The sequence below is a fragment of the Staurois parvus genome, unplaced genomic scaffold, assembly GCF_062004578.1.
Source record: "Staurois parvus isolate SC_StPar_1 unplaced genomic scaffold, SC_StPar_1.0 ptg000116l, whole genome shotgun sequence".
Classification (NCBI taxonomy): domain Eukaryota; kingdom Metazoa; phylum Chordata; class Amphibia; order Anura; family Ranidae; genus Staurois; species Staurois parvus.
Window position 1 is genome coordinate 3,930,929 of NW_028317912.1, and position 21,397 is coordinate 3,952,325.

At 39.7% G+C, this 21,397-nt stretch overlaps 1 protein-coding gene across 2 annotated transcripts in view; it reads right to left on the reverse strand.

Annotated features, from left to right (window-relative positions):
• UGGT1 (UDP-glucose glycoprotein glucosyltransferase 1) overlaps positions 1-21,397 on the reverse strand; it is a 126,710-nt gene that overhangs the window by 46,540 nt on the left and 58,773 nt on the right. The window contains exons 19-28 of one of the 2 annotated variants that reach the window (XM_089671962.1): positions 20,388-20,508; positions 18,422-18,520; positions 14,639-14,662; positions 14,261-14,355; positions 9,362-9,568; positions 8,083-8,214; positions 7,836-7,966; positions 7,334-7,429; positions 6,137-6,239; positions 5,960-6,039 (exon numbers count right to left, since the gene is read on the reverse strand). In XM_089671962.1, the coding sequence (XP_089528088.1) occupies positions 5,960-6,039; positions 6,137-6,239; positions 7,334-7,429; positions 7,836-7,966; positions 8,083-8,214; positions 9,362-9,568; positions 14,261-14,355; positions 14,639-14,662; positions 18,422-18,520; positions 20,388-20,508 (1,088 nt within the window). The remainder of the gene's footprint in view (positions 1-5,959; positions 6,040-6,136; positions 6,240-7,333; positions 7,430-7,835; positions 7,967-8,082; positions 8,215-9,361; positions 9,569-14,260; positions 14,356-14,638; positions 14,663-18,421; positions 18,521-20,387; positions 20,509-21,397) is intronic. The other variant, XM_089671963.1, reaches the window with a different exon arrangement.

Genomic DNA, 21,397 nt, shown 5'->3' on the forward strand with positions numbered 1-21,397 from the left:
GTGGAGTGTTTATAATTTAATTGGATTGATTTTTAGAACAGCAGCATTTAAATTTCTTAAGTTTATATATATTTTTCTGTGGTCCAAGTTTATAGTTATTTATTTTTTTTGTATGGCATGTTTATGTGTGATCTCAGCAAATCAGCCTGAAAGGACACCTGTTAAGTTCTAAAACGTAAAAATACCCCATAAAACCCAATTTTGATCTAAGGTTGAGAGCAGGCTACACCTGGTAAGGGTAGGTACTATCAGAAACTTAAAGAAAACTTGAAGTCTGCTTTATATTATGAATGAAAAATAGGAATGCAACAGCATATCCACAGTGCTAGGTCAAAATATATAAATATGGTAACAAAAAAATGACCTATGACTGAGCGATGCTGACTCACATAGAATTCTGTATGTGGTGTCCACGAGACCCTAATAGTATGGGAAAGGAAAAGAGGTAACTAGATGGGTGGAGAACCCACAAGTAAAGGGGGTCAGATTGGGGACAGACTGCAGCTTGTAAACGCTAATGATAAAAGGCATAATTTATTGAATGTAGTAAAACCAGCATATCAAAAACCAATGAAATACAAATGAAATAACCTCACAACCAAAGAAAAAAAATGAAGAAAAACTGACGAAGTGATCCTGGACATCGCTAGGCATGCTTAAAGTCCCATACCAAGGTGATAAAGTGAGACCTGAGACATATAAAATATAAAGGGAAAGAATGCATGGAAAAGGCCAAACATAAAAAATGTGAATAATAAATGAAAATCAATAATATGCAGATGATATATAAACGCATGAAACACATATAAACATGCATAATAAGATCAAATGTCAATGGCCAATGGCTTTTCCATAAATGTACATATAAACAAGGGACCTCTGACGGTGACTCAGGGGATATGATGAAGCATGTAGCAGGTCACTAATAGAGGGTACAAGCAGTGTGGCTTGAAGTGAGTAAAGTGGAGGCGTGCGTCTCCTTCCAAGGAGATAATCAGTGGTACAACCTCCTCACAACGCTCACTGTGGTGGATAATGGAGGTGGTAGGGTTGCATGTGAAGGTTTTGCTGATTGACAAAGTCAAATATAATGATGATATGACTGAGTAGAGGACCTATATCAGGTCTGCAGTAATAGGTGGGCCACAGCAATGATAGATGGGCCACAGCAATGCATTCAGCTGCACATATACAGACACTGTAATCAGTGAAGTGACATAATAGGCAGATAGAAGTCCTCCAACTTGGATTGCATTGTAGTATAATAAGGCATCAGTCCTTCAATTGGCAAACCCAAGTATGAAAAGTATCCACAAGGTGGAAAAATCAAACCATATCCATCAGGGCAGGTAGAGCAGTAGAGTGTGGCATCCGCGCACTTATCTCGGAAACCGCTCAGATATGGAGGGAAGTGTCCAGTTAGATGGTCAATCGTGCATTAATAAATGTGGCATTCACGCACATTACTGGGGGAGACGCTCAAAGATGGGCGCATATGACATCAGCGACTCAGAGCAGGCCACACCACGGGACTGCACACGCGCCTGCGTGTCCAGGAAGTGACGTTGACGTGTTTCGCCCACTAGGTCACATGATTATCTTCTTGGAAGGAGACCCACGCCTCCACTTTCCTCACTTCAAGCCACACTGCTTGTACCCTCTATTAGTGACCTGCTACATGCTTCATCATATCCCGAGTCACCGTCAGAAGTCCCTTGTTTATATGTACATCTATGGAAAAGCCATTGGCCATTGACATTTGATCTTATTATGCTCTTTTATGTGTGTTTCATGCATTTATTTATCAACTGCATATTATTGATTTTCATTTATTATTCACATTTTTTATGTTTGGCCTTTTCCATTCATTCTTTCCCTTTGTATTTTATTTGTCTCAGGTCTCACTTTATCACCTTTCTTCATTTTTTTCTTTGGTGGTGGTGAGGTTATTTCATTTGTATTTCATTGGTTTTTAATATGCTGGTTTTACTACATTCAATAAATTATGCCTTTTATCATTAGCGTTTACAAGCTGCAGTCTGTCCCCATTCTGACCCCCTTTACTTGTGGGTTCTCCACTCATCTAGTTACCTCTTTTCCTTTCCTCTGCTTTATATTATGACTGCCTTCTTCACCATTGCTGCTAAGAAAAGCTCATAATAGAAGTGTTTTAATACCTATTTTTAACCAGGACTGATGCCCTTTCATGTAGCTCTGAGCATAAAACTGCGATGGAAAGGCGCTGAATGGCTACCACTGCCTGAGCAGCCAACCACTTTGCCAGCCTTGTACAGATCCCTAGTCAGCAGTGAGGGAAAGGGAGGGGGCAGATGTCAGTTTTAATCTAAATGGAGCTCTAGAAACATCAGGTAGCCTCCTGAGTTTGTAAGCAAATGTCAACATTTCAGAAAGTCAAGCATTAGCAACCATTACACTGCATCCCACAGGAATACAGACATGCTGATGCTGGACATTACTAAAAATCTGAATTCGGCAGTACAAGTAGAGGGTGGAATCCCCAGTCACGCTGAAGTCTGCTGTCAAAACCTACAGATGCAAACTAGTGCCTACTGGCAACCTTTCAGGTCAATATTTTAAAGTCCCAATGTGGGCTCCAGGCTCTCCCTTCGCTGTGACTCCTTCTTACCCAAGAGAACCTCGTGCATATGTTATGTTATTTTTATCTTCAATTTTGTTGTTTTTTTCCAGATGGTTTAGTGATGTTAAGTCCTGGCAGTGAGCAGCCCTCCATAATGCAGAGAGAAGCGATGAAGTGTTTAAATCAATGCTGCTCTCTGCATTAAAACATTGTGAGGGCAAGTTATCCTGGTGATGCCTCCTGCAGGGGACATGTCCATGACTCCCTGCACTCACAGTATGTTCTCAGTCTTCTGGGTTGAAGAGGAATGATGGAAGACTGAATACAACTTGTGACAGAAATGAATTACTATCAGAGATAGCATCTGAGGGCTTTTTTTCCAATATTGTTTGAAGACCATTATATTAAAAAGTTAGTCTGGAGTTGGGCTTTAAAGCGTTATTACACTCAAAACCAAAAATGTAATATATTGGAGCTTACCAATCATTAGATGTGCTGCATTAGTTTTCTCTTTCAACATACCACCTGTATTAGACTTCCTACACTCTGGGTGAATAAGCACAGGGGAACCTTTGTATGCAGTATTGTCAGTGTAGGGGTAGAAGAGTTTAGATGTACTAGCAGATTTAAATACTCAAAACTAATTGAAGCCAAACTCCAGCTAACACTTTATAAGCAGTTACAGAAACAGTTTTGTTCCTTTTGGAATAAAGGTTTTACATGAATAAAAGTGTATCATTGTAAGTACCCCTATCAGTGGTAAATGATTTGTCTCATGTCTGTAACAGCTACATCTCCAGTACAGCTTGTTATTTTGAAAAACAACAGACTTACTGGCAGGATCACCAGGTGAAAATAAGAGAAAGAAAGCCTAAAAAAGAAAACTAATGCAGCCATCACACCAAAAAATTGGTAAGCTGCCATATAATAAATGTTTGCTTTTGGGTTTAACCCCACTTTAAGTTGGGAGGCCTAGCTCCCTGTAGAAAGCTGCTCAACTAGAAAAAGGTCCAACAGTATACCCAAGACACAATGAGATTTTATTTCCCAGCTAGTCTAGAAAGTCCCTGGAAACTTACAGGTAAAAGAAGAATTTTATGTGGAGGCAAGAAGAACTCTCCCCCCCACAATACAGCTAATACATCTCTATGGAAAAATAATATATTGTTGTTCTTTACTGAATGAAAACAAGTCAAAGACAACAGACAATTTTTTAGAGCACAAATAGTCAATGAATTAACATGATCAGCTTTACTATACAAATATATGTAAATGTACTTTTTCTATTTTTAGTTAAATATTGCATCGCCTTGGAAGGAGTAATATTTGAGCTTCATGCCTAATAGTGCTGCTTACTGATTGTACCTTATGTTATGTTATGCTCAGATCAGACTGATTTACATAACCCCATACATTGTTTTGTTGGTCATAAACAGGCAGATATTTCCCTGAGACCTATGAATGCAAATGTGCACTGGAGCCCACTGTGATACTTGCCTGAAAACATTGGCAACATACCTGCAGTACTTCTCAGAGTGAGGTATTGGGACCAACAAGATGAAAAATCTCATTGTGCCATAAGTGTATCTGATCCCTAGATGACTAGAGAAGCGCAAGCTATGCCTGCAATTGAAGGCTGTCTATAGCCAGCTTCTATGTAACTAGCCTGTAAATGATCTTGCTGGAGTAATTTAGCAAAGATACTAAGTGTACACATAGCTGCTAGCTCTTTCCTTCAGGCGGCTAACCGGACTGACGAAATTATGGGGGGGGGGGGGGGGTGTCTCTACCTGATATTACCTTTTATCATGCTGGATTGGTGCTGTCACGGCACCCTTAAGCAATGGGTACAAGTGGAACAAGCCCTGACGTGGGTACCATTGAGCTCTTTACCATGGTGCCATAAGGATTTATCTACTCCTTGCTCATCCCACTGTGGGGGAGATCTGGCACACCTGCTCCTAAGTATTCAGGACTTCTTCTATATCCCCAGTCCACTCCTCATTGACCTGTATAGTGGGGAATCCCGCTTTCAGCCCCTGGCTACAGGATCCGAGATTTCAAGCTCTAAAATTAAACATCCTTTTTTAAGGCCCACCAATTCCTCTCGGTCAGAAGATGGATCACAAGGCAGTGAATTATGGAGGATCCTTCCCTTGAAGGTCTGTCTTTCTGGCAAAAAATTCAGCTGTCTCACTTTCTCTGCTCCATGTCTTCAGCTGCGACCGCAGTCTTACCACATTTGAAATTCTATGCTCAGAAGACTCTCCCATCCGCCACGCGGTTTCGCAGACCTATCGCCTGTTAGTCTAACCATCTCCATCATACAGACTGCCCTACATTTCCAAATGGGAGCAAGATTTAGGTTTAACCATTACAGCTAAATAAGTGGAGATGATCCTACTGTTCATGAACAAAACTTCTGTCTGTTCCAGATACCAGGAAGCCAGCTTTAAGCTGTTGATGCGCTGGTACTTCACGCCTGCCAGAATACATAGGATGTTCCCCCAATGTCCCAGAACCTGTTGGCGTTGCGGAGAGGAGACAGGGTCTCTACTTCACATCTTCTGGTCCTACAATCTTTACAGGCCTTCTGGACAGCATTGTGCCACATATCCCAAAAATTCAGTGATCATGAGCTGCCAAGAGACCTACTGCACCACTACAGTTATCCTGGTAAGTCTTATAGAAGCTCCATTCTATCCTTATTGATCACTGCAGCAAAGAGCTGCATTCCCCTTTTTTGGAAACAGACGCAAACATCGTCCATTTCTGTCTGGTTGCGAAAAGTCACAGACCTCAATGAGATGGAAGACCTGATCGCCAGCGAGAGAGGCTCATGTGAAAAATTTCTCAAATATGGTACTACTGGCATAAATTTCTCTACTCTTGAGGCGTATGTGGCCCTGCTGGGTTTGTTTGCCTTCAAGAGGGCTCTGGAGTTGGCAATGCTGACCCTGAGTAGCTGGGAAGGGGGAAGACATGAATAGACTCCCCCTGTGTTTAACCCCACCCCAGCCCCCCTGTATTTTTTTTCCTTTCTTTTCTCTGCTTTCTTTCTCTGTTGGTTCTGTTCTTTTTACACCTCTTTCTTCATGACATTCATCATGCAAAACGCAACACGGGGTACAGAGACTTTCTTTTATCCGGACCCTTGAAGTGTTCTCGCATACATACACTAATTCCTTGTTTCTGTTTTTGCTCCTCTGTGCAAATGCTCATTTCTTGGAGATGTGGCTATTTTTCATGGTCTCTGTACTGTTACCGTGTGTAAAAGTGTACACATAGCCATTACACGAGTAAGCATCTGAAAACTCTATACGCTATGATTTAATATCCCCTTTAAACATGTTTTCTTACCTTTTCAGAGGCATTTCGGATAATCTGGACTGGCAGTTCATAAAAACACGCAAGTTCATATTTATAATTTGATTCAAAACCTGAAATATGGAACACCAGGATTTAGAACATTGCCAGAGGACTGGACTTTGTAGTGTAACCAAAGATGATCAAAACGGCTAACCAATGAGGACATACCAACAACAAAGGAGAAAGTCTCTGTGCAGCTTTTGTCACAGGATCCACAATGGCTACAACCTCAAAGTACATCATGCCTTCTTTAGGTCTCATCTTAATGGCACTGAAAAGTAAACGTGAAATGCAGGACTTTACTACAAGAACATGCAATAGCAAGAGCATGGAATACTGTTAACACAGTAGTGCAGATACTTCCCAAGCCAGCACCCTCAGTGTGAGCCACCGGATTTGGATTAAAACCTGGAGCGACACCCAAAGTTTTTTCTTGGTATTATTGATACTATGGTATAGTGTTCCTCAAAGTGTAACATGTACCATTCCTGGTTTCCCTCATCATGCTGTGGAGTACAAAGCAAGACTTAATGTCTAACCAGAACCACCGCAGCAGAAGATGCTTCCAGTGTGGGGATAAGTCACTGTGCTCATTATTGTTACTGAAGGCTCCTGTCAGACTGAGCATGTTTTTTGTAGTATAATAAGCTCACTGTTTAAATAGCTATCTGAAAAATAAGAGTGATTGGTGATTGAAACCAAACCTGTCTACTTTACTGAACCATCAAAAGAAAACACTTTAAAAACAGATCCTTCTTGCCTTTACCTTTATTAATTAGAAAAAAAAATCTGTTCTCTGGAACACCTTGAATCTATCAAAACACCTCCCCCCTTACTAAATACTGTTTACAATGAACAAGTTCAAGAAGAAAATGTGTGAAGTTGTATACATCACTCACATGACCTACTGCATCTACTGGGTCATAATTATAATCATTATGCTTAGAGAATCAGATTCTTAAAACAGTTGGTACGTAAATTATACTTTACTACCCATGTTTGCCCAATGGACCACTACTCTCACTAATCTTTGGATAAAGTTCATTCAGCTTGGCTTCAATGTATACACTAAAGAAACATTTTTCACCCCTCTCCATTTCCCTCCTCTATCCAGTCCCACCCCTTACCAATTTTCTATTTTTAATCATATTGGTTTTATATGTTATGTCCTGTCAATACTTGTTATATGCCAAAGCACACAAAATTATGTAACACTGTTTTTTTTTTTGCTTCTAAAAATTCAAGCTTATTGGAAAGTTATATGACAAATGAAAATTAAAAACATAACATAATAATGCATATGATTACTCCAATTGCTAAGTGATGTGGCTCTATCTGAAACCATACTGATCAACAGAACCTCACCTGTACTGATCTTCATTTAGCAGGTAATCAACTCTCCCTTCACCTTTTGGTTGAGAGGATAAAAGAGAATCCACCCTCATAACCAGATCACTGGCACTGCAAGGAAAAGACAAGTCAAGGGTTAATGCTAATGAACATGTAAGCATGACGTGATGTACACAAGTATTCAGTCACAGAAATAAAAATTTGAATTTATAAAACTTTTTTCATACTCACACAGAAATATGCAGCATAGACTTGGATAATAACAAAGCTAAGCAGACAAATTAATTGGTGGGGAAAGATGGTTTAAAAGGGGATTTTGGATGGGATTCCAAGAGGATGCTAATTAATGGAGAATGGAGATGGAGGACCAATAACCAGCTTTGGCAGGTAATGAGAAGGCAGTGTCTGAGTTGGCTTAGATATGCGATAACAAAAGGAGAAAGAATTCTACAGAAGATTTTTGAGGGAATGCTATTAAGGCAAAGACAGAGGTATAGGTCAATAAACAGAAGCTTACTGATCTTCCTCCACTCCTAGCTTCAGAATGTGGGATTTGATCTTTTGTGCAGAGGTCTTCAAAACCAGGTTCTCCATGAGATGAAAGTCATCTTGGTTAAAAATTTCTTCTTCCTTAAGGGGTCCAATCACCTGCACCAAAAAGACAGGGGGTTGCTTACACAGGAACTAAAAAAATTGTTCCATAACGGTTATGGTAACAGGGCTCTACAAAGTCCTTGCAACGCTTGTCCTTTATATATACTTACTCTCCCATTGGCAATAATAGCCCGTTCTCCTTTCTTTAGCTTCAGGACATCCCGACAGTATGCAGCATGGGATAGTATAAAATCAACTTTAGCAGAGTCATAGGCTTCCTGGAACAAGCTGACATCCATTCCCTGAAGAGTAGAAAAATAGAAAAAGTATTGCTAGTGTATATCACATAAATTAAAAGCCTATAAGGTAATTTTAACAATGTCTATGTGCTGCAAACTATGCGCTGTTGAACACCACCATTACAATCCTCACAGTGTCCACCTCTGTTATTAAAATGTCAGACCACCTAGCAAATAATTTTCTCTCTTTTTTTCAGATGTTTTGGTTCCTGGAGTTGCACAGTTGCCATTTTGTTTATACGTGATGAGGGGTTCACATGCTTCCTGAATTATAATATTTTTCTGTTTATTTTCTATTAGGGCTCATAAACCTAAGGTGTTTGAATTTTTTCTTTAAAAGCCAGGAAAAAGATTTAAAACGTGCCTAATACCACATATTACACACACCCTTATATTTAGTGTTTGTTTGTTTATGGATTATGTTGGCAAGAATAATATTTCTGGCCAAGGGAATGAACGCTTAATCTCTAAATGCATCTTGCATTCTATTGTATTTATCGGGTTAATCTGTTTTTCTGCCCAAAACTCCTCTCATGATGGGTTTTTTTCAGTCTGTAAACATTTTTCTTCCAATACACCTGTAAACACCTAAGTGTGCATGGACACATAGGCTAATATAGAGGTGTTTTACAGAGTCAAATGCCTGTAAACGAGGCTTTTTTTAAGACCTGTGTGTATAGCCCCTTATGGTAAAAGCAATAAGAAAAATTGGGAAGAAACACTGAAAACAGGAGCAGAGTTAGTAAAGTATGGAAGGGACAAGGCTGGTAATGCATAGTGTGATTTTCACCAGCTTTATGTCCAATTCAAGTGCTTCTAATGATAAAGGCAGTCTAAAGATACTGTCGAAAATCTTTGATTATTCTTTTCACAGTTCAAGCACCAAACCTACCAGAGCACTGCATCCAGAGTATTTGTTATGACAGTAGCCAAGGTTTGCTAATTTTCTTCACGGTCAACTATGAAGCTACTGTATCATATAACGGACCTAAAAACTACAACATTCAAGCAATATATATACTGTTTTTTCTACATATAAGGGGTAATTCTGAGACTCAAATAGCACTTAAGTTACATTATTAAGCTCAATATTAGTGCGATAAACATATTACTCAAATGCAATTTAGCTGCATGGCACTTTCACGCATACCCCAACAGCAAATTCAGTAATGTCCTGGCCAGCCTCCAGTGCTCGGGCATTTTCTTCCTTGATTATTTTGGTGATAAAGTTCTTGGCGTGGTTAGAGTTTTGGGTTTGTAGAGCTGTCCAGATGGCTCTGCCAATACGGGTGGTCTTGGAAGAGGGATCTATGCTGGGATTATTGATCATGCCAATTCTGACATTGTTACTTGATTTCTGGAAGGATAAATAAAGGGAATAGAAAAAGAGAACACCGACATAGCATCATCTCACACAGTTGTATTACTTTCCAAAGAAATCAGTTTACACCTTACCAGATAGGGACAGCTGCAAAACCCATTTCACTTATCTCTTAAAGCATGTCTTGATACAATAAACTAGATAAACTGACAGTTAAAGCAGCTATCAAAACATATCTGAAACAGCAGAAAATCTCACCTTACTGGCTGCTGAAGGCTCAGAAATTTCTGGTAGTATAGACTAGGCACACCCCCAACACTGTGAAATGGAAACTTTTGTTTGCTGCAATTTTCCAGCTCAGATCTAAATTTGACCAGTTACTGTGGGACACTTTACGCTTAAAGTAGAACTATAGGCAAAACGTTTTCTTTTCATTTTGGATAGAGCAAGGGAGGGTTATAACCCCTGTCACATTTTTTTTTCGCCATCTGTGTCCCATTGCGGAGATTTCCCATCTTCCTGTCCCATAGCCAAACAGGAAGTGAAAGGAAATCCCTGCAAATGAAGGGAATTCTTTGGGGACCACCAGGTCACCAGAACTAGTGTCCCCATTGGAAAATTTCTCTTCTATTACTTTACTTTTACTTTCACTTTCAATGATAATGGTAAACAGGACAAAAAGAGAGGGGCACAGACAGAAATAAAAACTGACAGGCGTTCTAATCCATCTCCGTTCTATCCAAAATGAAAAAAAAAAAAAAATGTTTGCCCTTAGTTATACTTTAAGACAAATTGTAAATAATGGTGCAAGGAAGATAGGGTGCACTGTCTGTGCTAAGAGAAGAGCAATCAACAGAACAAAAAATAGGCTGCTAATGACTGTGGAATATGGCTGAAATTAACAAGTGTGATTAACAAGAAAAGAATTTTAAAATTGCAATAGTTAATTCATTCTGTAAGTAGGGTTCAGATACAGAATGATATCAAGTGCTCTTAAATGTATGCAGAGAAACAGCCTCAAGGGGTAGATGACCCCTGATTTCTACTGCTAAATATCTAACAATTGCTGCTTGAATTCAATGCAGAACTCAATTGTTCTGCATTGAACTCAATTGTTACATGAAAAACACTTGCCAGTGCTCCCACATCTTGAGACTTAAGTGAACTACATGCCTGGGCTCACTGGAAGTGAGTTAAATTATGTTTTGATGGTGAAAATTTAACTCAGACTCTGGACAAAAGGTAATTATTGCAGAAGAGTTTTCTTGTTTTAAAGTGTTCCTAAACCCAAAACAATAAAATCAGTCTAAATTCAAAAGAAGGTCAAATACCCGTGCTACTGTGAAAATTCATATACTTAAAGTAGAAAATATGAAAAATGCTGCTGCACCTAGAGTGAAAACCTTAACATGTAAATAATCAATAACACAGAGCAAACAGAACTTTACATTGAAAGAAAAAAATAATATAAAAGGAAAAAAATGATTCCAAAAGGTAAATGATATCACCCTGCAGTGCTCCGCGACCACCTCTCAATACACTCCACACTCACCAGATATGATGGACTCCTAACTATTAGGGCTTAAGAGTCAACCAAGCTTAAACTGGTGAAGTGTGTTCTTGGGCAAAACCAGGACTCAAAACGGCATAACCCTTATCCAATATTCTCAGTACTTAGACATAATCCTCATGTGGGCAGGAAAGATATAAGAAACAAGGGGAACACACATAGTGTAACACCGGAACAACTTCTTTATTAAATATCAAAGTACATATTGCACTCACGTTACACGCAATTTAAAAGCCTTTAGGTTTAACAATACTCCGTGATTCCCCACATCTATGCACTCCTGTATGGGCTACAATGGCTCTGGAATGCAGCTCACAGCGTGTGCTCCACTCACCGGGCGTGATTCCAAGAAGATCGGTCAGTTATCGGAAATTACGTCGATGCGTTTTGCCCCTCCTCCAGGGTGTTTTCATAGCACCAGTTTGTTTGGGACCGTGGACTTTTATCACCTTTTAGAATCATTTTTTTCTTTATATTATTTTTTTTTCTTTCAGTGTAAAGTTTTGTTTGTGCTGTGTTATTAATAAAATCAGTCTGTATATGCAGTAAAGCATGCTTGTTATACTCACTGTGGAACCTAAGGGGTTAATACTCTGCATTGTGTAAAAAGGATGTTTGATCCTGTTTTCTCTGTTGCACCCCTTCTACTGTCCTCAATCCATCTGCTGATAGAACAGAGCCTTGGGGGCAAGCTGCACATGTTCAGTTTGGTGTGTATTGTTGGGTTTTTTCGTGGGAGAGTGCATGTGGTCAGCACAGGGCCAATCAGTGCTATCCAGAGAGGATCAGGGGTTATGCAGCCTCATAGGACAATTAGTGGAGAATGAAAACGCCTCTTATAAGCTTTTACCAGTGCTCAACTGGACACTAATAGAAGTCACAAGCCTGATTTAACTGCTGATGATAGAAGGTATTTAGCAGTATATAATTACTAAAGTAATTGCATTCCATGTTGTGTGTACTGTGGAGACCAGATATAGTGAATGCAGGGTCCTGGGTTTAGTAAAAAAAAAGTTACTAAACCCAGGGCCCTGCATTCACTATATCTGGTCTCCCACAGTAAACACAACATGGAAATCCAATTATTTTAGTAATTATATACTGCTAAATACCTTTTCTCATCAGCAGTTAGAGCAGTCTTGTGACTTCTATCAGTGTCCAGCACAGTTTTTTTCGTAGGAGTTTTCATTCCCCCTTTTGAGGCTGCAGGACACCTGGCTCTCTGTCTGGACAGTGCTGATTGGCCATGTGCTGATCACATGCACTCTACCAAGAAAATAAAAAACTCTCTAGCAATAAACACCAAACCGATAATGTGCAGCTTACCCCCAAGTCTCTGTTCTATCAACAGACGGATTGGAGACAGTAGAATGGGAGAATCAGAGAAGACAGGATCAAACATCTTTTTTACACAATGCAAAAGATTAACTGCTTAGGTTCCACAGCGAGTATAATAAAAATGCTTTACTTCATATACCGACTGATTTTACTGTCGTGGATTTAATAACACTAATTTTTAAAGGACTTTTCTTGCTTGAAATCTGATTCAAGCTCTAAAAACAATTTAGTTATTTATGTGTATTGGTCCTATAACAAAAAATATTGAGCACAGTTAAAATAAAACATGGGTTAAGTTCACCTTTTCACAAAAATTGCCTACGCCGTCAAAGGGTTCCAGTAGCTTTGAAAAATGTTGACTAATGTAATTGCTATACTTGTAAGCCTTTTGTGCCCCCTCCTCCCCATAGGCTGTTCAAAAACTCCCATAGCTAGCATTCCCTGATCCTGCCTTGTTGATGGAACGCTCCAGTCATTGGGCACTCACCACAACTTCACAGAAGTGAGTGTTTTCCCCCTTTTAAAACCCACACATGTGCAGTACATGCTCTCCTACTTATCATGGCTGAGCTCACAAATGTCCCACAGGTATGGCAATTACATTAAACAATATTTTTCAAAGTGCTGTAGGCATCACCTTGGTATCTTTTTTTTTTTTTTTTTTGAATCAGTGGTTGGCTTTCTTGCTACCTAGCCGCTTGATTACTATTACAAGCAGCGGAAGTAGATGCCCCCCCCCCCCCTCCTGTTGCAGCTTGCTTGGACTTTCCTGTCCCACCGGGAGACTCGAGCGACCAGCCGGAACAGCTGAAAAGAACCAGAACCGGCTTTGATCAGCTCTCCGTTATGGTAAACCGGAAAAGAGATACTCGGAAATAAACGGTGCCATTTTCAAATGATATAAAAACATTCAAAAACACCAATCTTGGGATTTTGAAAGCTTTTAAGTGCAGAGGAGGGATTTGGGGTCTTATAGACTCCAGATATCTCCCTAAAGAGCACCTGTCATGTGCCTATTGCTGTCACAAGGGATGTTTACATTCCTTATGACAGCAATAAAAGTGATCAAAAAAAAAAAATTAAAAGCAACAGTGTAAAAAATAAAATAAATTAATAATTAAAAAAAAATTAAAGTGCCCTCGTTCTTCCGTGCTCACGCGCAAGGACAAATGTGCAAGCCGGTCCTGCATGCATGCAAACACCGATTGACCCACACATGTGAGGTATCACTGCGAACGTCAGATCATGGGCAGTAATTTTAGATCCAGACCTCCTCTGTAAATCTACTGTGGTAACCTGTAAAGGCTTTTAAAATGTCGCTTATGGATAGTAAAATGTACATCTTTGTCGCTGTTACACGGGCAATCGCATTTTTAAAACATGACATGTTTGGTATCTATTAACACAGTGTAACATCATCTTTTATATTTTACATAAAGTAAGATATGTATGGTGTTTTTTGTATTAAAATTTAAAAAAGTGTGTTTTTTCACAAAAAATTGCCTTTGAAAAAACATTGCACAAATACCATGTGATATAAGAAATTGCAAAACCAACCAATTTATTCTCTAGGGCCTCTGCTATTAAAAAAAATATATAATGTTTGGGGGTTCTAAGTAATTTTCTAGCAAAAAAATACTGATTGTTACATGTGAACAAAAAGTGCTAGAAATGGCCCAGACTGGAGGTGGTTAAAAAACCTAGCAAAGCACACTCTGTATTTATGTGTATGCATGGTTCTAACCTGGACACTTTGGACTACCTTAGACAGTAGATGAACCAGCAGCCATGAACATGGTTTAATTGGTTTGCGTACTTACCTGGTGTTTAATTGCATCATACAGAAGTTGCCGCCCAGATGGTTTATCAAAATCCCCAACAATCCAGAATGTGACAGGTCTCACAAAAGAGTCATCTGCAACAATTACCATAAGCAAGACAACATGAACATTTACAACTTTAAACTAATAAAAGATAACAGATATGCTTTTTAAAACCCCTGAGCAACACTGCAGCTTTGACTCTTTCATGATCTCCTAAGCTTTAACTGTGGTAAGTTTAGTGTGCCCATGGTTGGGCTTTAACCATTTGACATGAATATGCATTGATCTGTTGATTAGGACAGGTCCATTAAGAGCTTTTGATATATAACTGTCATGCAAAAGCACATGCAGCATAACTATGTGAATGCTGATTACCATAAATTTCCTTCGAGGACATCCCTGGACCGGACAGAAAACGAGACATAAGAAAAGAGAAAAAAAAAAAAACAGCATCACACACAGAAATGGATGAGAACAAAGTACATAAAGCATGTAAGTGCAGGTATAGGGATATATTCAAAAAGAAATAAAGCAAGCGCTCATATAATAAGCCGCTAGAACACTCCAAGGAATCACTAGACCTAGTAACATAAATGACAAAATAGTGCAGCGCTGTGACATAAATATATAAATATATGAATAAGTGAGCATAGAGTTCATAGAATCCATAAATTCATCATGAATATGAGAAAATTCTGCAGAAAACTTGAAAATGGGAATCCACTCTATATTGGATAGGTGACTTGAACTGTATAGATAAATTGCGCACTCACGGACCGCACATTAAATATGCGCATATATATGACCATCTATCCAGGTACTCAGCCAGAGATACGGACCATCTATCCAGGTATTCAGCCAGACACACGGACCCAGTAGGAGGAGCCAGCAGCACGTGCGACTCTCTGCACCGCCGTGACCACGAGGAGGTCCGGCGGTTTTTTATGTGCCGGGTCAGTACATATTTATTTATCTCTCTGTCCACTTAATGCTGGCAGTGTGTATATCTACATGTACCCCTAGATGTTCATTTACTTATGACCAATAAATCAGCCTGAACCTACTACACTATTGGCACTCCCTCTCTGTTTTGACCCTCTCCCTGAGGGTTTCAGATCTACAGCAGCTGGTTCCTAGTGTATCCTGTACCCAGAAGAGGGAGCTCATCCACCTTCATACACTGGCTCTGAGTGCTCTTTTGACTTCACTGCATATCACTACACCCAAGGCTGATGATCCACCTGGGAGGGATGGTCCGTGTGTCTGGCTGAATACCTGGATAGGTGGTCATATATATGCGCATATTTAATGTGCGGTCGGTGAGTGCGCAATTTATCTATACGGTTCAAGTCACCTATCCAATATAGAGTGGATTCTCATTTTCAAGTTTTCTGCAGAATTTTCTCATATTCATGATGAATTTATGGATTCTATGAACTCTATGCTCACTTATTCATATATTTATATATTTATGTCACAGCGCTGCACTATTTTGTCATTTATAGGGATATATTGTCCAGGAACACCAAGACAGAAGCCCCACAAAAAGTAACAATGACCCTACAAGTTCCTTGCTATTTGACATAAGATGAGGATCACCAGTATTTGTAAAAATTATGGTGCCCCTACAATCTAATGCCACCAGCAGCCCTGGCAAGCTATACAGGAACAAACGGTTACCTTATGGTTCTTATTACCCAACAATATGAGCCTCATTTAAAAAGGAATATGTTACAACCACCTCAACTACCAATGAACATCAACACCGCACATATAAGTTCTATTTGTAAACAAGCAGAGTGCATTGTGCAGCGTGTGATGTTCATAGGTGAGTTTTGTATCACAGAGAACATGCTATAAAATGATAATACTACTGTTACATGATCTGTGGCATGGTCAAAGAACAAGAAGGGGCTGTATTTGAACTCCTGCCCAAGGATGAAGAGATCAGCGGGCAGCCACGGTAAATTCAGAATGCATTTATTTAAATAAGTTTGATGGAGGAAGAAAAGAAACAACTATGCACTGATTTTACAAGAGCAGATGAATTCATTACTATAAGCATGGCTTCTGATTGTGGAAGAAAGGTAGCTGGTACTTTGATGTGGAGAGGACGAAGTGGGCTTTTATAAATTTGAAGAGTAACTGACCACTTCAAATCTCCAAAGATGAGAAGTGCAGGAACACAGGGCAGATTATTTTTATTGCAAAGGATATTAAATGACAAGCTAAGCAGTATTAAAGTTTTTTTAAGTTGTATTGCTCCTAAAACCAATAGCACAGACCACTATAAGCAGACCACAGCTATTTGTGACCTGCACAGGTTTATTTCATAAACCACTATGATCCTTCCAGTAAATATGACATTTGAAAGGGTAGAAAGATCATAACTATTACAAATAACATTGTTTATTCATCTCATCCTCTTGTATGTAAGACTGGGTTCACACATGTGTTGGCCAAATTGCACTGTGATTTTAAAGCCCGATCTGGTGTGATTTCATTCAGCGGTTCAGGTGCAATTCCAATGCTATTTGTTAAGATGAATGAGTTTAGAAATCACACCTGAACCAGAGTGAAAATTGCACAGGACTTCTTTTCAAATCGCTCTGCGGCTGGCCGAAATATACGAACGGGCTCCACAGAAAAGCCTTTTGGTTCACATCATGCAAAGCGCATCCAAATTCACATATATGTGAAGCATGGCTAAAGGGTCTGTATTTAAATGCTTTATCCAATGAGAAATAACTATGGAGGAACTACAGATACTTTGCCACGTCTTTGCCTTCATGAAGTAGATAGAGGACTGATGGGGACAGTTCAAAGCTGGTTCAATGACAACCAATAAAATCCAAAAACACAACAGCAAGCTTAAATGGAAGCTACTATAAATATAGAAGCGGGTATTTCTAAATTGTTTTTGAAGGTGCATGATCCATGGCTACCTAATCATTCCTTCCAAACTTGGGAGAGTCTTTAACCAGGAACAATCAGCGTGCACCTACTTCTGGGTCACTCAATCATAGTATCACATCATAGTATGTACTTCCTAAAACAAGTCAAAGCCCATATACTTTCATCCATTTAAAATTCTCTTTAAAAGCTTGCACAAGCATAATGCAGTAGGTGTTATAACAACATATTTTTACCCTCCTCCCAGTGCACAATTTGTGAAAAATCTTTTAACCTCTTCCTTACCGCGGTATAGCCAAAAGATGGCTACAGCGCGGTTGTCTAGTTCTGGGACGACATCCATGGACATCATTCCAGAACACGTCCCCTGTGCACCCCCAGTGCCGCCGGAGATCGCTGTATCCATGGGACACAGCTGATCACATGATATGGTAAACGGCCAATCACAGTGGCCTTTTACTACATGATCAGTTGTGTCCAATGACACAGCAGATCACCGGGTAAATACAGTTGCCGGTTATCGGCTGCACTTTCCTCATGTTGTCACAGCGTAAGGAAAGTACTGCAGATAACCGGCAATTGTCAAAGAAGTGATCGGCACTGATGATCAGTGCCCTGATGAACAGTGTCCAGCAGTGCTGCCCACCTGTGCCACCCACCTGTACTCATCAGTGCCACCCACCTGTGCCCTGCAGTGTCACCCACCTGTGCCCTGCAGTGCCTAGCAATGCCACACACCTTTGCCCAGCAGTGCCACCCATTAGTGCTGCCCAGCAGTGCTAGTCATCAGTGCTGCCTATCAGTGCCAGCTCATCAGTGCCGCCTATCAATGCTGCCTCATCAGCGCTGCCTATCAGTGCCCATCAGTGCCGCCTCTCAGTGCTGCCTCATCAGCGCACATCAGTGAAGGAGAAAAATTACCTGTTTGCAAATTCTATATATGAAACAAAGAAAAACTTTCTTTTTCCTAATTTTTTGCGATTTTTTTGTTTATAGCACTAAAAATAAAACACCCAGCAGCGAGTAAATACCAACAAAAGAAAGCTCTATTTGTGTGAAAAAAATGATAAAAATTTCATATGGGTACAATGTTGCATGACTGCGCAATTGTAATTCAAAGTGTGACAGCGCTGAAAGCTGAAAATTGGCCTGAGCAGGAAGGGGTTATAAGTGCCCAGTAGGCAAGTGGTAAATGAACACACTCCATCACACTGGACCTATGAGATGATTACCGATTTTGCTTACCTTTCTTAGTGAGGTAGTTCATACTATTGGCTATGGCCGCACTCTTATCACTGGAGTCTAGCATGCTGAATCTAGCATAATCGTCCACGAAGAAATTATCTACCACAGGGAAGAAAAGGAAAACAGCTGTGAAGTGAACACAAGTCAACATAGCCAATCTAAACTTGTGGGCCAGAAGTACATTAACCTATAACTGCAAACAAAGCTGCTGATGTGATCGTGCAGGATGGTGAACTCCTCAGTGACAATCAGAACTTGCAATCATTGTAAATAAATGCTAAAAGATTCAAAGGTTCTTAGGCATTAGGGGATATTAATGTGGCTGCCCAGAATTCAGTACTTTTTATCCTTGAACTGGAGAATAGTCCTGTTACTGCATGTGAACCCGTTTGGTCAAGTGATGGAAGCAGTGTACATGCTGTGGCAATATTGGTTCTTTTTCCTCAACGGAATGGGGACAGTATGAGTCACTAACACGGAGATATTTATACAAGTTAGAAAATCTCCATGGGATACTGAATGCACACAATATCACCCTCCAAGAAAAATCTAGATGCTCTGCAAGTGTGTATCACGTGCAAAGATATGGCCATGAATGATCACCCTATCTTGTCTCCTTGTCTTTAAAGATGAAATCGAAACTATTGCAAAGCGGTGAATAATTATGCTTGAATAAATGTATTCACAAAAGTGTGCACAGTTGCACTCCATCTTTATTACATCATACAAGCAACATAACACAGCAGCAAAACACTATGGGGCATGAAAAAATGGCTACGAGTTTTAAACTACATCAGTGCTTAATCATGACTTAAATAAACCTTGACTGGACGAGAGAACCTCTGTCAGGTTTTTATTGGACCTGAGGAGACATGCTGTTATTTCCTGTAGCAGTGACACTGCTCCTTAGATGCTAATTGAAAAAATATGAATACTCTTTTTAGTACACAGGACACGTTAGAAAATTTGTTAAAAGGGATACTGTCAGATTGCCCATTTGTTTCATCTCTAGCTCCTTAACTGTCTAAAGCTCCAGTGTTGGCTGGTTTTGGAGCTCAGATAGGAGGTGCCCTTCCATGTGAAAGTGTTTGGGCTTGGTGAAAGCACCATCACAAAGTGGAGGTCACATGTTCCCCCATACCCAGAAGTACCATTAGCAAGAGCTTCAGTATAGGGAGGCAGAAGGGAAGCAAGACAAGGTAAGTAAATATACATGCTTGAGAATATATGCCAAAAATGTAATTTTGCGCTGTGACAGTGTCTCTAAAAGTGATCAAGATTCGACCAGTTCAGCAGGGGTCGGCTGAATTCTGATCAGTGTGAGTCCATCCTTGCTCAGAAACATGTTGGAAAACTCTGCTACAGCTGCTGATCAGTATATTCTGACAATGACCAGTATATTCTGACAATGACCAATTCCACTATAAGAAAACAATTCTCCATTCAACTTGAGTGGATGGAGGAATCTGTGATTTTTTTTTTTTGTTCGGACTGCAGACTATATAGCTAACTTAAACTTTAATACTGTTAATAAAGAATCTATTTTATTCCCTACACAAATTAAGGTATTCAACTGATGTTAACAGACTGTAATTAAGCTGATAAGATAGTGGAAATCATTAAAAAAAGGGAACAGTAAACACTTGTGTAACTAAATTACAATGAGCAAGGTTTATAAAGTGCAATTTACAATTTGAAAACATACAGTTGTTATAATCCTCCCATTATTTCATACATTTTCCCGTATGTATTAAACTGGATACATTTTGCTTAGTAAGTTTAGAATCTTATGCCTGTGCAATAGCTTCTCGGGTTTGGTTGGTTAAACTGTACATACAAGTACATTAATAAAATCCTCTCTGAGATGTAGAATCTGTACATATTCTAGGGTAAATATCATAACACATGTACTGAACAGAAAGCCTGGAAAACAATACAACAAGTAAACATTATAAAGGTGATTTACTTATAGCAGTCAGGTCCAGGTATTGACGCTCCACCTCTAGTATCCTCAGATTAATTCGAGGAACAACGTTAGGCTGATTCATAACATAATCCACAACATCCTGATCATTTGTCAATTCTCCCTGTGAATAATAAAAAGCAATAATGGAACTTGCAACAAAAAACATCTGTCACACCTACACATACCACATAGATTTTTGCTATGTTGTCATGTCAAGACATAAATGGCAAAAAAAGATAGCTATACTAGTGGATTTAAAATAAGACTTGCATGTTATTAATGCATTTGTTAAAGTGGTTCATTCCCGTACCTTAATGCATTCCCTGCATTAAGGTAAAACATGTCCCAGTGGTAATATCACACCCTCAACCCCTCCCCCCCCCCCCATACCTACCAGCTCTGTGCCCGCTTGCAGTAGTGCTGGTCTCTCTCGCTCATCACAGCACATAGGCCATTGGCTCCTGATGCTATCAGTCAAATCCTGTGAGGAGGGAGTGGGGCCGAGCCACGCTGTGTGTGTCTATGGATGCACATAGGCTAGCATGTGAACAAGCCCACATGTGCACCCCCTTAGCAAGCAACTTGCTATGGTGGTGCACACAAAAAGAGGAGTATAGAACACCAGCAGGGGAACCCAGATAAGGAGCTTCGGGGCCACTCTATGCAGTATCATTGCACAGAGCTGGTACTGTAAATTTAAAGTTATTTTAGAAAAAGAATAAGGCCTTTACAACCACTTTAAATATAGTCACTGGTAAAATTCAAAGGTATATTATCTTAAAGTCAGAAACGATGGCCTATCTACCATATTGTCTGAATGACATGTAGTTTATTCAGGTAGGCAAACTACAGATCTCCCTCTAGTCTAGTAGATAATCTAATACACCATCAACAAGATGGTAAAAAGGGCAAGGATAATGACCAGTTATCCACAGAGAGCACAATGATTTCTGACTGATGTTAGGTGTTCTTGCCCTTGCTTTAACGTCAGTGTAAATATCCTTGATAAA